This window comes from Megascapheus bottae, chromosome 1 (genome assembly GCF_031878675.1).
Source record: "Megascapheus bottae isolate mThoBot1 chromosome 1, mThoBot2.hap1, whole genome shotgun sequence".
Lineage (NCBI taxonomy): Eukaryota > Metazoa > Chordata > Mammalia > Rodentia > Geomyidae > Megascapheus > Megascapheus bottae.
This window is the reverse complement of record NC_143509.1, coordinates 39,119,704-39,133,916: the sequence shown is the minus strand read 5'-3', so window position 1 is coordinate 39,133,916 and position 14,213 is coordinate 39,119,704. Positions and strand designations below refer to the sequence as shown.

General features: G+C 38.2%; 1 protein-coding gene across 1 annotated transcript in view; it reads right to left on the bottom strand.

Moving 5' to 3' along the window:
- Positions 1-5,754: 5,754 nt before the first annotated feature.
- The window catches only part of Ndufb5 (NADH:ubiquinone oxidoreductase subunit B5), a 33,914-nt gene continuing 25,455 nt past the window's right edge, over positions 5,755-14,213 (bottom strand). Inside the window, exon 6 of the mRNA XM_090342472.1 lies at positions 5,755-9,673. Coding sequence (XP_090198598.1) covers positions 9,553-9,673 — 121 coding nt within the window. The 3' untranslated portion in view covers positions 5,755-9,552. The remainder of the gene's footprint in view (positions 9,674-14,213) is intronic.

Here is a 14,213-nt window from a genome sequence, read left to right as displayed (position 1 = left end):
GGATATTGCCAGAAGGGATAGCTACTACATTGTTTGTGGGAATGTAAACTTGTTCACCTATGACCCAGCAATCCCACTCCTGGGCATTTACCCAAACTTAAACAAGGTGATACTAAACCTACCAGCACAACTATGTTCATTGCAGCATTATTCACCATAGATAAAATGTGGAACCAACCCAGATGCCCCTCTGTAGATGAATGGATAAAGATGATGTGGTAATTATACACAATGGAATTCTATGATGCCATCAGAAAGGATGACATTTTTCCATTCACAAGGAAATGGAAAGACTTGGAAAGAATCATATTAAGAAGTCAGGCCCAAAGGAACATAGGCTCCATGGTTTCCCTCATTTGTAATAATTAGTATGCGTCTAGGATTTTCCTAGCAGAAGAGCGCAAAAGCTCAAAAGCTATTCCATTTGCTTAAGTAAAATGAACACCAGGATAGACAAACAAGAGATTACCCTTGGGGTTGTTGCACTTGTTTGTTCATTTACTGCCAGTCCTGGGGCTTGAAATCAGAGCCTGGTAATTGTTCTTGGGCTTTCTCAAGGCCAGCACTCTACTACTTGAGCCACAGCATCACTTCTGGCTTTTTGTGTGTGTATGTGGTACTGAGGAATTGAACCCAGGGCTTCATGCATAGCAGTCAAACACTCTACCACTAGGCCATGCTCCTGGCCCAGGGTTTTTGTTTTTTTTGTTGTTTGTTTTGTTTTTTTGCCAGTCTTGGGCTTGAGCTCAGGGCCTGAGCACTGTCCTTGGACTTTCTCAAGGCTAGAGCTCTACCACTTGAGCCTCAGCACCACTTCTGGCTTTTTTTCTTTCTATGTAAGTTGTACCGAGGAATCGAACCAGGTCTTTGTGAATGCTAGGCAAGCACTCAACCACTAGGCCAAACTCCCGGCCCCAGGTTATTGTTTTTAATGTACTATATGAAGTTATTTCTTTACTCTTTTAGTTTTTTTTTCCTGTTGCTTTCCCCCCCTTTTCCTGCTGTTGTTGTATCTGACGTTGGCACCCAGTGTACTATACATGTATTTGTTTATTTGAATCAGGGAAGGTAAGGGGAAAATCAAAATGATGAGACAAAAGACAAAGGGTAAACCAGTGTAACAGCAATATTCACAGGACAATATGCTGGAAATGAACTTTATAACTAAGGAGGGGATCAGGGGAAGGAAAGTAGGAGAAAAACATGGGAAGGGGTAACAATGATCAAAAAGTAATGTGCTCACTACCTTATGAATGTAACTGTAACCGCTCTATCCATTACTCTGACAATAAAATTTAAAAGAAAACCCAGCAGTCTAAAAAAGTGAATGTTAAGATCTACAGAGGCTAGGAATGTGGTTTAATGGTAGAGTGTTTGCCCAGCATACATGAAGCCCTGGGTTTGATTCCTCAGTACCACATACACAGAAAAAAGTAAGAAGTGGCACTGTGGCTCAAGTGGTAGAATGATAGCCATGAGCAGGAAATTCAGGGACAGTATCCTGGCCCTGAGTTCAAACTCCAGGGCTGGCAAAAAAAGAAAAAAAATAGAATTATTAACTCTCACCAGTCCTATTCCATTTGCCTGGTAAAGGCTACCTGTCTTAGAACAATGTTTGCATAAACAGGGTCATTGGGAAAAATTATGAGATGGTATTTTGTACTTTTCATTCCAGCTACAGCAGGAACTAAAACAGTATGCTTGCAGTCCAGATTAGCTTAGGCATAAGAGCCCCAATCTCAAAAATAACCAGAGAAAAAAGGGCTGGAAGCTTGGCTCAGCAGTAGAGTTCTTGCTTAGCAAATACAAGGTCTTGAGTTAAAACTTCAATACTTTCATAAAGGGACCATGTCTACCAATTGCTTATTGATAGGAACTTACTTTGTGTTAGGTCTCAGAGTGCTTGCAGATGGCTATGGCTGTAACAGTTATCAGGAGATGCAATAGTGGGGAAGATGTTGGTCACAGCTGTATGTAGCATAACACTATCAAATATTGGAACCCTCCTTAAAGCTGATGGTAATCACTCTGCGTGGAAAGTTGTGTGGATTTGCTGTTAGCAAGAGTGGTTGGGACATAAGGAGTGTGGCACTTCATTTAGAAAGAGTAGATCAGGGCCAGGAGTTTGGTCTAGTGGCAGAGTGTTGGCTAACATGCACAAAAATTCAGGTTACCTCATACTTCGGCTACCACATACATAGAAAAAGCTAGAAGTGGTGTTGTGGCTCAAGTAGTAGAGCTCTAGCCTTGAGAAAGTCCAAGAATAGTGCTCAGGCTCTGAGTTCAAGCCAGGACTGGCAAAAAAAAAAAAAAGAAAGAAAGAAAAGGAAAGGAAAGGAAAGGAAAGGAAAGGAAAGGAAAGGAAAGGAAAGGAAAGGAAAGGAAAGGAAAGGAAAGGGAAAGGAAAAAAAAGAAAATAGAAAAAGTGGCTTAGGGAGCAGAACTGAAGATCCCAGCATTAAGAAAGTAGTTGAGATTTGGGGGAAAAAAGTCACCTATCTCTTAAATAAGTAGACTGTGGAACAAGAACAATTAGAAGAAACTTTAGGGCAGGAAGTGTGGCTTAGTGGTAGAGTGCTTGCCTAACATGCAGGAAGCCCTGGGTTTGACTTCTCAGTTTCACACAAACAGAAAAAGCCGGAAGTTGTGCTATGGCTCAAGTGGTAGAGTGCTAGCCATGAGCAAAAGAAGTTCAGGGACAGTGTCCAGGGCCCGGGGTCAAAAGAAAAAGGAAACATTAGAGGGAAGAGTGACAGGAAAACGAACAAAGACTTTATGTGGAATCACTATAGCAGATTCTAAACAGGAAGGACAAGCAGGCTTTTCTTGATGAATGGTTCTGATTTCCTAGTTGCTTTGCTCTTGTCTCAGTATAAGGATAAAGATACCAATTAGCGATGCAACTTGAGAAACTCGGTAGTATTTTCCATAGGCACTAAAATGGACCAGCAGTTTTCATTAGCACTTATTCCTAAATTGAAGCTCTTATGTGAATTTTATCCACCACAGACAGAGACAGATCACAAGCTCTGAGCTTGCCATACTAGAACACCATATGCTGGCTAGGATTGTAGCTGTAATTCTAGTTACTCAGGAGGCTGAGAATTGCGATTATAGCTTAAAGCTACCAGGCAGGAAAGTCCCCAAGATTATATTCTATTAACCAACAAAAAGCCAAGGTGGGTCTGTGGCTCAAGTGATACCTTCAGGGGGAAAGGTGAAGCACAATGCTCACCCCTGAGTTGAGGCCCCTGTACTTTGCTGGAAACTATACTTCTCTTGCTTGCCATGGAGTGCCCACTACAGATGCATTCAGTAGACTTTTCTGGAGCCCGGTCAAATTGTTTTTCTTTGCTATTTGGATCTTGGAGCCAAATCAAGGGGCTAGAAAAGAAATGCAGGCATATAGAATTATAAGCCTATGCAGCTGTACAATGTTACTGTCACAAGCACCCATGCTAAAGTTTTTGTAAAGAGAAAACTTTTATTCCTAAGATGAGAAATACAGGGTATGTATGTTTACGAAAAGACTTCTTTGCTTATATTTTTTCTGCCTTTCTGGCAGAAATAATTCGCTTATGTATGTTCTAATAAAGGATATATCAAACACATGAAAAATGATGTTGAATGAGTAGCTTGTGGCTTTTTTCTTTTACCTGCTTAGGCAGAACATGATTTGCATATTTGACTTTGAGAATACTACATGCAGGCTCCCTGTCTTGACTCTTAGGAAATCTGGATTCATTTGTACCCAAGAAAAATCTAAGAACATAGTTCTACAATGCTGGTGCAAACTGGGTGTGGTGGTGCACATCTGTCATTAAGACACTAGAGAAAGTGAAGCAGGAAGAATATGTGTTCCAGGCCAGGCTGGACTACACTACAGAGAAAAACAAAAAAAGGAATACAGAGAAAGTAGATGAACTACAGGCACTTCCTGATTTAGAAATGATTAAAGATTAATACTAAAAGACCAAATATTTATAATATTTACAGGTTTAATCCCTGATACTCTGGGTTCTCAGGACTTCAAAAGGTGATTTTTTTTTGCCAGTCCTGGGGCTTGAACTCAGGGCCTGAACACTGTCCTTGGGCTTTCTCAAGGCTAGTACTCTACCACTTGAGCCTCAGCACCACTTCCTGCTTTTTTCTATGTATGTGGTGCGGAGGAATCGAACCTGGGTTTTTGTGCATGCTAGGTAAGCACTCTACCTCTAGGCCAAACTCCCCGCCCCAAAAGGCGATTTTTAAAGAATGTAAAAAGAAGGACCAAGAGTTTGGCTAGTGGTAGAGTGCTTGCTTAGCATGCATAAGTTCTGGGTACCACAGACACAGAAAAAGCCAGAAGTGTACTGTGGCTCAAATGGTAGAAGTTATTTGATACAACACTTAAGATAGAAATGCCTAATAAATGATAGGCATTATTTTTAATGTTTACCTTATTTGCTTTCTACACCTACTTTTTCAAATTAAAAAAAAACCTAAAAATTCTTAAGAGATTTCAATCAAGAGAAATGTAGTTATATGTGTGTGCATGTGTATAGTTTGTTTGTCAGACTTAGGACTTGAACTCCAGATCTGGGTACTGTCCCTAAGCTCTTCAGGTAAAGGCTATTGCTCTACCATTTGAGCCACAGCATCACTTCAAGTTTTCTGGTGGTTAACTGGAGATGAGTCTCATAGACTTTTGTGCCTTGGCAGGCTTTGAACCATGATCCTCAGATCTCAGCCTCCTGAGTAGCTAGGATTATAGGTTTGAGCCACTGGTGCACGCCTTGCATGTATATAAAGAATAATAATAGGGCTAGATACATGGCTTAGTGGTAAAGTGCTTGCCTGGCATGCATATAACCCTGGGTTCTTCAGTACCACATAAACAGAAAAATCCAGTGGCTCAAGTGGTTGAGCGCTAGCTTGAGCAAAAGAAGCTCAGGGAAAGTGCCCAGGCCCTAAGTTCAAGCTTCAGGACCAGAAAAAAAAAAAAGACATATGGCTAAAGAAACCATAAAAACGTAAACTCGGAGCTCCAAGTTTGTCTAGCATGCACAAAGACCTGGGTTGTATTCATCCATACCATATACAGAGAAAAAGTCAAAAGTGGTACTGTGGTTTAAGAGCTTTGAAAAAGCCCAAAGGACAGTGCTCAGGTTCTAAACCCAAGGCCCAGGACTGGCAAAACAAAACAAAACAAACTTTTTTTTTTTTGGGGGGGGGGGGATCATACACTGTCCCTGAGCTGTTCAGCTCAAGGCTTCCACCCCACCACTGAGCCACAGCCCTACTTCTAGTGATTAAATGGAGATAAGAGTCTCAGGTTCTTTAGTGTGGGCTGGCTTTGAACCTTGATCCTCACATCTCCGCCTCCTGAGTAGCTAATATTACAGGTGTGAGCCACACACCTGGCTTAAATTTCTTTTTTTCTTTTTTGACCAGTCCTGGGGCTTGAACTCAAGGCCTGAGCACTGTCCTTGAGCTTTCAGCACTCTACCACTTAAGCCATAGTACCATATCCAGCTTTTTTCTATGTATGTGGTACCAAGGAATCGAACCCGGGTCTTTGTGCATGTAGGCAAGCACTTTACTACTAGCCAAATTTCCAGTAAACTTTAAGAGTATATGAGAAAAGAAATAATACAGCAAGCACCAATGAAATTTAGAGGATTTCAAGGAATACTTCACCAGGAGAATATACACCACCTAAATAGATCTATAACAATCAACAAAAGTAAAGTTTTATCCCAAAGGAAAGCCCAATTCTGAAAAGCTAAATTTGGAAACTTTTATTAAAGAACATTAATGTTCCTCAAACTATACCATAAAACAGTAAAGCTATCAAACTCACTGCATAAAGCCAATATGACTTTGATACCAAATTCAGTTAATACAACAACAAAAAGAGAAAATTACTTGCATGAACATAGGTGCAGTATTTTCAATAAAATAATGGCAAGCCAGATTCAACAACACATTAAATAGATCATAAATCATAACCATGTTGGTTTTGTTCTAGGGATGTTAAGACTAGTTCCACATATGCAAATCAACATAATATAGCACATAAAACAGAATAAAGGACAAAAACTATATGATCTCAATAGATGCAGAAGAGTTTCACAAAAAATCAACATCCCTTCATTACACTCTAAAGAAATTAGACAGACAGAATGTATAACAAAACAATAAGGTCTATATACCAACACTGTACTAAATGCTTGGAAAACAAAAATGCTGATACCTCTAACAAGAGAAACAAGAGAATGTCCACTGTCCCACCTTTTCTCAATATAGTGCCTGAATTCCTAGCAAAAAGAGCAAAGAAATAAACAAAAGGAATTAAAATTGGAAGTAACGTATTCCTATTTGCAAATAAAACAATTCTACCCTTAAATGACTATAAAGATCTGCTTTAAAAAATCTCCTAATACTTTAGTCCAAGTAACAGTACATAAAGTTAACATTTAAAAATCAGTAGCTTTTCTATATACCAACAGCAAACAGGCTGAGAAATAAATTGGGAAAGAATGAAATTCACAACAGCCTCAAAAAGAACTATAATAAGAAAGGAAACTTCTACAATGAACACTATGAAATGTTGAAGAAACTGAAAAAAAAAGTCATTAGAAGACAGATAAAAAATATTATGGAAGTGACTATCTTGCAAAAAGCTATCTATAAATTCAATGCAATTCCCTCCAAAATCTCAAGTCATTCTTCACAGAAATAAAAAAAAGTTCCAAAGTTCATATATAAGCAGAAATGAGCCAGGCTAGCCAAAGCAGTCCTGAGTAAAAAAGAATTATGCTGGAGGCATTCTAACACTGGACTTCAAACTACGTAACAGTGCCATAGTAACAAAAGAATATAGTATTGGCACACAAACGGATACAAAAATCAGTGAAATGTACTCACACAGCGACAGTCACCGGAATCCCAAAAATATACATTAAAGTCTCTTTAAGAAATAGTACTGGAGGAAAATGGCCACATATGGATGAAACGAGATCCCCACCTGTCATGTTGTACGAAACCAAAATCAAGTCAAAACAAAGACGTTAGCCTTGGAACTTTGAGATTACTAAATAAAACACAGAAAAGCATTTGGAAATAGAGGTGGAGAACGAACAATATCTTTTCTGAATAGCACACCAATTGCTCAGAGAAGAACAAGAATTGACAAACATGATTGCATCAAACTAAAATTTCTAGATATCAAAGGAAAAAAAATAACAGAATGAAAAATTTATAGAATGAGAGAAAATGTTTGGAAGTTATTGCTCAAAGGATTAATACTCAAAATACAGAGTTCAAATAATTAAACTCAAGAACAAATATTCAGTTAATAAAAAGGAGTACAAAGCCTGCAATCCTAGCTACTCAGGAGGCTGAGATCTCAGGGATAGAACTTTGAAGCTAGCTCAGGCAGAAAAACCCAGAAGACTATTTTTTTTTTCTTTCCCCAGTCCAGGCCTGAGCACTGTCATTAGGTTTCCTCCAGACTACAGCTCTGCCACTTTAACCACTTTTGACTTTTTTCTATGTGGTACTGAGGAATCAAACCTGGGTCTTCATGCATGCTAGGCAAGCACTCTTATCACTAGGCCAAACTCCTGGCCCCAGAAGACTCTTATCTCCAATAAACTACTTAGAAAAAGCTGGTAGTGTCACTGTGGCTCAAGTGGTAGCAAGCTAGCCTTGAGCAAAAGAAGCTCAGATCCTGAGTTCAAGCCATTGGATCCCTCCTCCCCCAAAACAAGTACAAATGGCTAATACACAGCAAAATGTTCATCTTTAGCCATAAAGGAAATGCAAATCAAAGCAACTTTGAGATTCTCCCACCCCAGTCACAAAGGCTAAGTCATCAAGAAAAGAAATACTGGCAAGGTATGTGAGTAAACATAACTCATACACAGTTGTTAGAACGTAACTTGGTGCAATCATGGAAATCACTTAATGGAGGTTTCTGAAGCTGCTACATGTATATTTGGCATGTAAATGAAGGAGTAAATCAACATGAGAGGTACCAGCATGCTCACATTTACAGTAGCACTTATTGACAATACCCACAATACAGAAACAGCCCAGGTACCCAAGAACAAAGCATTATTCAGCAATAAAAATGATTGGGAGGGGGTGGGAAGAGGGAATGGGGGACAAAAACATGAGAAGGGCTATCAATGTTTGAGAAGTAATGTACCCACTACCTGATGAATATAGCTGTAAACCCTCTACAGATTATCCCGACAATAACATACAATTAAAAAAAAAAAAGAATGAGATGTTTGCAGGAAAAGGGGAGCTCATCATGTTGACCAAGCAAGATAAATTCAAAGATACAAATATGGTTTTAATTATGTTTATGAATAATATAATGGCATTACATACATAAATGCATGTATGATTGAAAGCATAGTGAAGCCCACTTGAAAACTTAAAAAAGGAGAAAAAAAAGAGGAAGAATGAATGATATAGATGGGGTAACTGATGAAAGTACATTATAAATATTATATAACTATTACAGCAGATTTTATTTTTGCCACTCCTTGGGACTGAACTCAGAGGCTGGGCACTGTTGTTGGGACTTTCTCAAGGCTAGTACTCTACCATTTGAGCCACAGCATCACTTCTGGTTTTTTCTATGTTCTGTGGTACCAAAGAATCAAACCCAGGACTTAGTGCATGCTAGGCAAGCACACTACCACCAGGCTACACTCCTGGCCAGTAGAACATCTTTATACAATTAACTCATGTTAATTTTTTAAAAGTAGAGAAATGCTTGAGTACTGTTTTACAAAGAATGATATTCAGATTAAGAAAATATACATTATAAACTTAAAGAATTATTCATTAAAAACTTATTAATATGCTTCCATGTTTTATATGGTTGGTTCAGTGTTTCTAAGACAACTTAATCCCACGACACTCCTGAAAAGTCCAGATGTATGCATTGCACATGTATAAGTAACTATATTTCCTAATATACTTAGCATAGTTACATAATTCTCTAGTTTCTTTTTGCAAGATAAATCTGTCAAAGCTACTGCAACTTCAGGAATTTAGATTGCTATTTTGCCAGGATTTCCTTTTCTTTTTCTTTCTCTTCCAGTTTCTTTTCCTTCTCCTTCTTTGTTTGCAATACTGTGGATTGAACTCAGTGCTATGAAGGCATTCTACCATTTGAGCCCTGGCCCTGGTCCGTTTACATTTCTAGTTTGTCTGATAGAGATTCACACTTCTGTTTACTAGCTGCAAAACATTATTCTCCAACCACTATCTCTCAAGTAGCTGAGATACAGGCACACGCTACCAACCATTCTCTCTCAAGTAGCTGCAGGGCACATGCCACCAGGCTTGGCTTCCAGGTTTTATTACTGCATATTAAGCTTTCTTAAAAAGAAACAAGAAGCTGAAATTCCCAAATAAAAAACCTGTCTGAACCATCATTGAGAAAAAGAAGAATGGAAAAAGCTTTTTTTTTTAAAACACAGAGCAAAAACACAGACATACTTATTTATTTTCAACTTGAGAGAATACACTTTGTATTTAGAGAAATAATCAGTTGTCAGGAGATGACTTTGGAGAATAATCAATAAGCGACTTGTCAACGGTTGGAAATTGATACCAGGGTCCATCACCCCTGGAACGCATCAGCCTTCGTGCTTCCATTTCCTTTAACCTGGAAGGAAAGGAAAGACAATACTGTGATGGCAGCACTTCAAGTTAGAAACTTAATAAATAATTTCTATAAAGAACAACCACTAGAATATCTTTGCTTTTATATATGTACAGATATCTGGCTGTGTTTATAAGCAAAATTTAGTGATTATTTTGGCTTTTACTATCTACATTTATGTAGATAGCATATACATACTGTCTACATATTTATGTATGTACACAGTATCTACATTTATGTAGTTAGCCATGGAACATCACCAAACTATTACCTGAACTGATAATTAGTTCTCTCCTCTATAGTCGCAACTTGGTGGATATTCTATTTTCACCTGAATCTTGACAATCATTGTCTTTGATTTGTTTTGCAACTGTTTAGGATCTCTATCTGAGGAATTTTAGAATCTGTTCATTTAAGTGGAATTCAAAGGTATATTCTTGACATTCAGAAGTCTTCTTTCACTAAGCACAAACCATGTTGCTATTCTGTTTTTAAAGTGCTTACAGCCTCCCAAGTGCTGGGGGCCGAGTAACACCACGTCTAATAACTTTCTGCTGAGGCTTGTAGTAGGGATAAAACACGTGGATCTCTTTGTCCTGTCCATCTTGTATACTGATAGGTTCCCTCACCCAATATAAGGAGGAGGGATTTAGGGAATAATGGGAGACAGATCTTCCTGCCTTGATGAAGCTGCATAGCGTCTCTGTTTGTGCTCCGGGGTAAGAAGGCTGGGTGCGGGAAGACATTGGGCCCTTCCTCTCCAGACTTGACCTGGTCGGGGTGTGTTTTTCCCCATCCCCCTACTAGTAGAGGGGGACCGGGGACAAAGGACCCTGACACCAAGTAGTTAGGATTACAGTAATGAGCTTCCTCCACCTAGTCTATAGCTGTTTTTCTAAAACACAAATTTAAAACAGAGTGAAGAAAGTAGATCATTGGGAGCTTAGAGTTAAGAGTAAAGGATGAACATTTACTAGACTGGATGGGCAGAAGTACACAAGAACATTACAAAGTGAACAAAACCATGCTAGGGGTGGTAGTTATACTGGTGTGTGCTCTGTCACACACCCAGTGAATTTAATGAGTGCATCATACTACCACTGAGATACATTTAAAATTACTAACATAACACAAAAACATGTTTCCCAGTATTGTGGACTGATCTCAGACTCTTATGCATTTTAAGCATATGGTCTACTGCTTAGCAATCTCTCTAATTCCAACAAGAACATTTTATTTATTTTTGCCAGTCCTGGGCCTTGAACTCAGGGCCTAAGCACTGTCCTTGGGCTTACTCAAGGCTAGCACTCTACCACTGGAGCCACAGCACCATTTCCAGCCCTTTTCTATATATACAGTACCGAGGAATCGAACCCACGTCTTCATGCATGCTAGGCAAAACACTTTTACCACTAGGCCATATTCCAGGCCCCCAACAAGAACATTTTAAAAAGTAGTTTTAGAATAAGGTATTTACTTATTTAACTACCAAGAGGGTTTTCTGCATGACACTAAACCTAGAAGCTAAAGACAAAGATTGAAAAACATAACAGTAATAAAATTATTTAAAAAATTTATCAATAACTATACATTTAAATACATATAAAGTCAAATATAGTATATATATACTATATATAAATATCTATTTGTATATATATATACATATATACAAATATAGTATATAGTAAGAGTTCAAAAATACATAAGGACTAGAATATGGCTGAAATGGTAGACTGCAGAATGTCCAAAAACCAGGGATGAATTTCCAGTACTGGGGATTAGCTATCAGTATATATTTATTTGAAACAAAACATAATTAGCTAGGAAAACACATCTGCAATAAAATCAAAAGAGACTAATTTATTAGTAGACAAACAGGTAATTTACAGAGAGATATACATAACTAATAGATATACAAAATCAAAATAATAAAATAAAAAATTTCAAGTATTTTATCAGCAAAACTGTCTTAAACATAAAAGAACCTAAATACCAACAATAGGGGACTGGTTCAGAAACTAATGGACAGAGGTACCAGAAGTTTGGTCTAGTGGTAGAGCACTTGCCTAGCATGCATGAAGCCCTGGGTTTGATTCCTGGGTACCACATACACAGAAAAAAAACAGAAGTGGTGCTGTGGTTCAAGTGGTAGAGCGCTAGCCTTGAGAAAGTTCAAGGACAATGCCCAGATCTTGAATTTAAGCCCTAGGACTGGAAACACACACACACACTGGAAACACACACGCACATGCCCCCTAGTGGACATTCATTCAAAATATACAGTGCAGCCACTAAAATGAATGGGGTGCACACTATTACAGAAAGTTCACCATATATATTAGTTGAAATAAAAAAGACATCAAACCAAAGAAACAGACTGCATTGGTTTCTCTTTTTTTGGGGGGGGGGTGTCATGAGGCTTGAACTTGACAGAGCACTGTCCCTGAGTTCTTCAGCTCAAGGCTACCACCCTACCTCTGGGTCTGGGCATTGTCCCTGAGCTCTTCAGCTCAAGCTACTGCCCTACCCTTGAGCCAAACTCTACTTCCTGTTTTCTAGAGGTTAATTGGAGATAAGAGTCTAAAGTCCTTTGTGCTCCAGCTGGCTTTGAACCTCGATCCTCACATCTGAGCCTCCTGAGTAGCTAGGATTACAGGCATGAGCCACCATGCCCAGCTTGATTTCCCTCACTTTTAATAATTAGTAGATGTCTATGATTTTCCTATCAGTGGATCATAAAGTTTCAATAGCTACGTATATACGACCATATAAGATGTTATGCAAAATGAACTCCAGGATATGGAAATGAGGAGTTGTTTTGTGGTTGGTTTTGTTGTCTTGTTTTGTTTTTGTTTTTTTGCCAGTCCTGGACCTTGAACTCAGGGCCTAGGCACTGTCCTTGAGCCACAGCACCATTTCTGGCTTTTTTTCTATGTTATGTAGTACCAAGGAATCGAACCAAGGTTTTCATGCATGCTAGGCAATCATTCTACCACTGGGCTAAACTCCTGGCTCAGTGGTTTGTTTTTAATGTACTATGTAAAGTTCTTTCTTTTTTTCTTTTGTATTTTTCCCCCTGTGGTTTACCACTGTTGTTACTGTATCTGATTCTAGTAACTGATGTATTGTATGTTATGTTTATTTGAATTAAAGAAAGGAAGGGGAGCAACAAAATGGTGAGACAAAGGACGAAGGGTGAGGAAAAGAACTCTACAACTTATGGGACAGGGGTTGGGGTGAGGGGAAATGGGAGAAAAACGTGGGAGGGAATAACAATGTTTGGCAAGAAATGTACTCACTATCTTTTATATGTAACTATAACACCTCTGTACATCACCCTGACAATAAAATTATATTTAAAAAAAAAAAGGGTTACAGGTTTGAACCCCAGATACTTGGCCACTTCGTAAGTTCTGAGATCTCCTAGAATACCTACAGTTTTCCACTGGGTTGGTTTCAGACACTTTTCAGGTTGTAAGGGAGGAATAGCTTCTGAGTTGGAGAACCAAGAATACATACTCAGGGTGCTAATGTGTCGGAGAAACTATGTTCAGTGAGGGGACTATACTTTTTCAATCGACTATATTCCTTTCCTTTTAGTCCTGCTTCTTTGTAAGAATCTTCACTTCTTTGGTTTTTAGTTCCAAAAAATGTAAATAATCTTACTATTAAATCTAGTTTAAGAATTGGTCATACAGTAAGTGAACTTCCTCCTTTGTGTCTGTTTTTAAGGGCCTGATATAGGTTTTGTGTCCTGTTCCACCATGCTTCCTCCTGCAATGAGCTTCCTCAGAAGAGCCAATGATTGTACAAAACGTCTGATAAGTTGGCAGGTGTTATGGAGGAGGTTGGGTGGATTCAATTGACTGGATGAGTTTTACAGATTTACACATAGCACTGATTTAATATTTCAAAAGAATGAAGTGTAATTTTACTGCTTACTCTACCTGAAAATGAATTATGCATGTCAAAGCTCAGTATTATATATATACATGTATACAAACATACACATGCATGTATATGTATAATAAATATGATACATGTATGCATATACATAGTTACATTTTTCTCTGAAAGAGATCTAGGAAGAGAATAAAAACTTAGGAAGAGAATAAATTGGTAAGGTTGATATTAAAAAAAAAAAGATGATTCCACCAGCATCTATACTTCTAAATTATGTTGCAAAATGTATTTCTTTCCTTTTTCTTTTTTAAAGTTAATTGAATGATCTCTCACTATCTCACTTGGTATGAAGTCATGAACAATTTAAATATATTTCTTAAATACATTGTATTTTCTTTAGGAATAAGAAATTCTTAAGTAGGGGTCATTAATAAAAATGAGATGAAACTAGCCAAGAGATGGAAGGAAACTGGGTAGTGCCAGGGCACAGTTGTTTCCTACATAAAACAACAAATTATTTTTAAAAATTCCTTTGAATCTGAAAGAAACCATGTCCCAGTGGTCACTCTGGCAAGGCTAATTCTTTTTCCTCCCTGCATCTATTTACAATAGAACTGAAACTTTTATGCTTTTTTTCTTG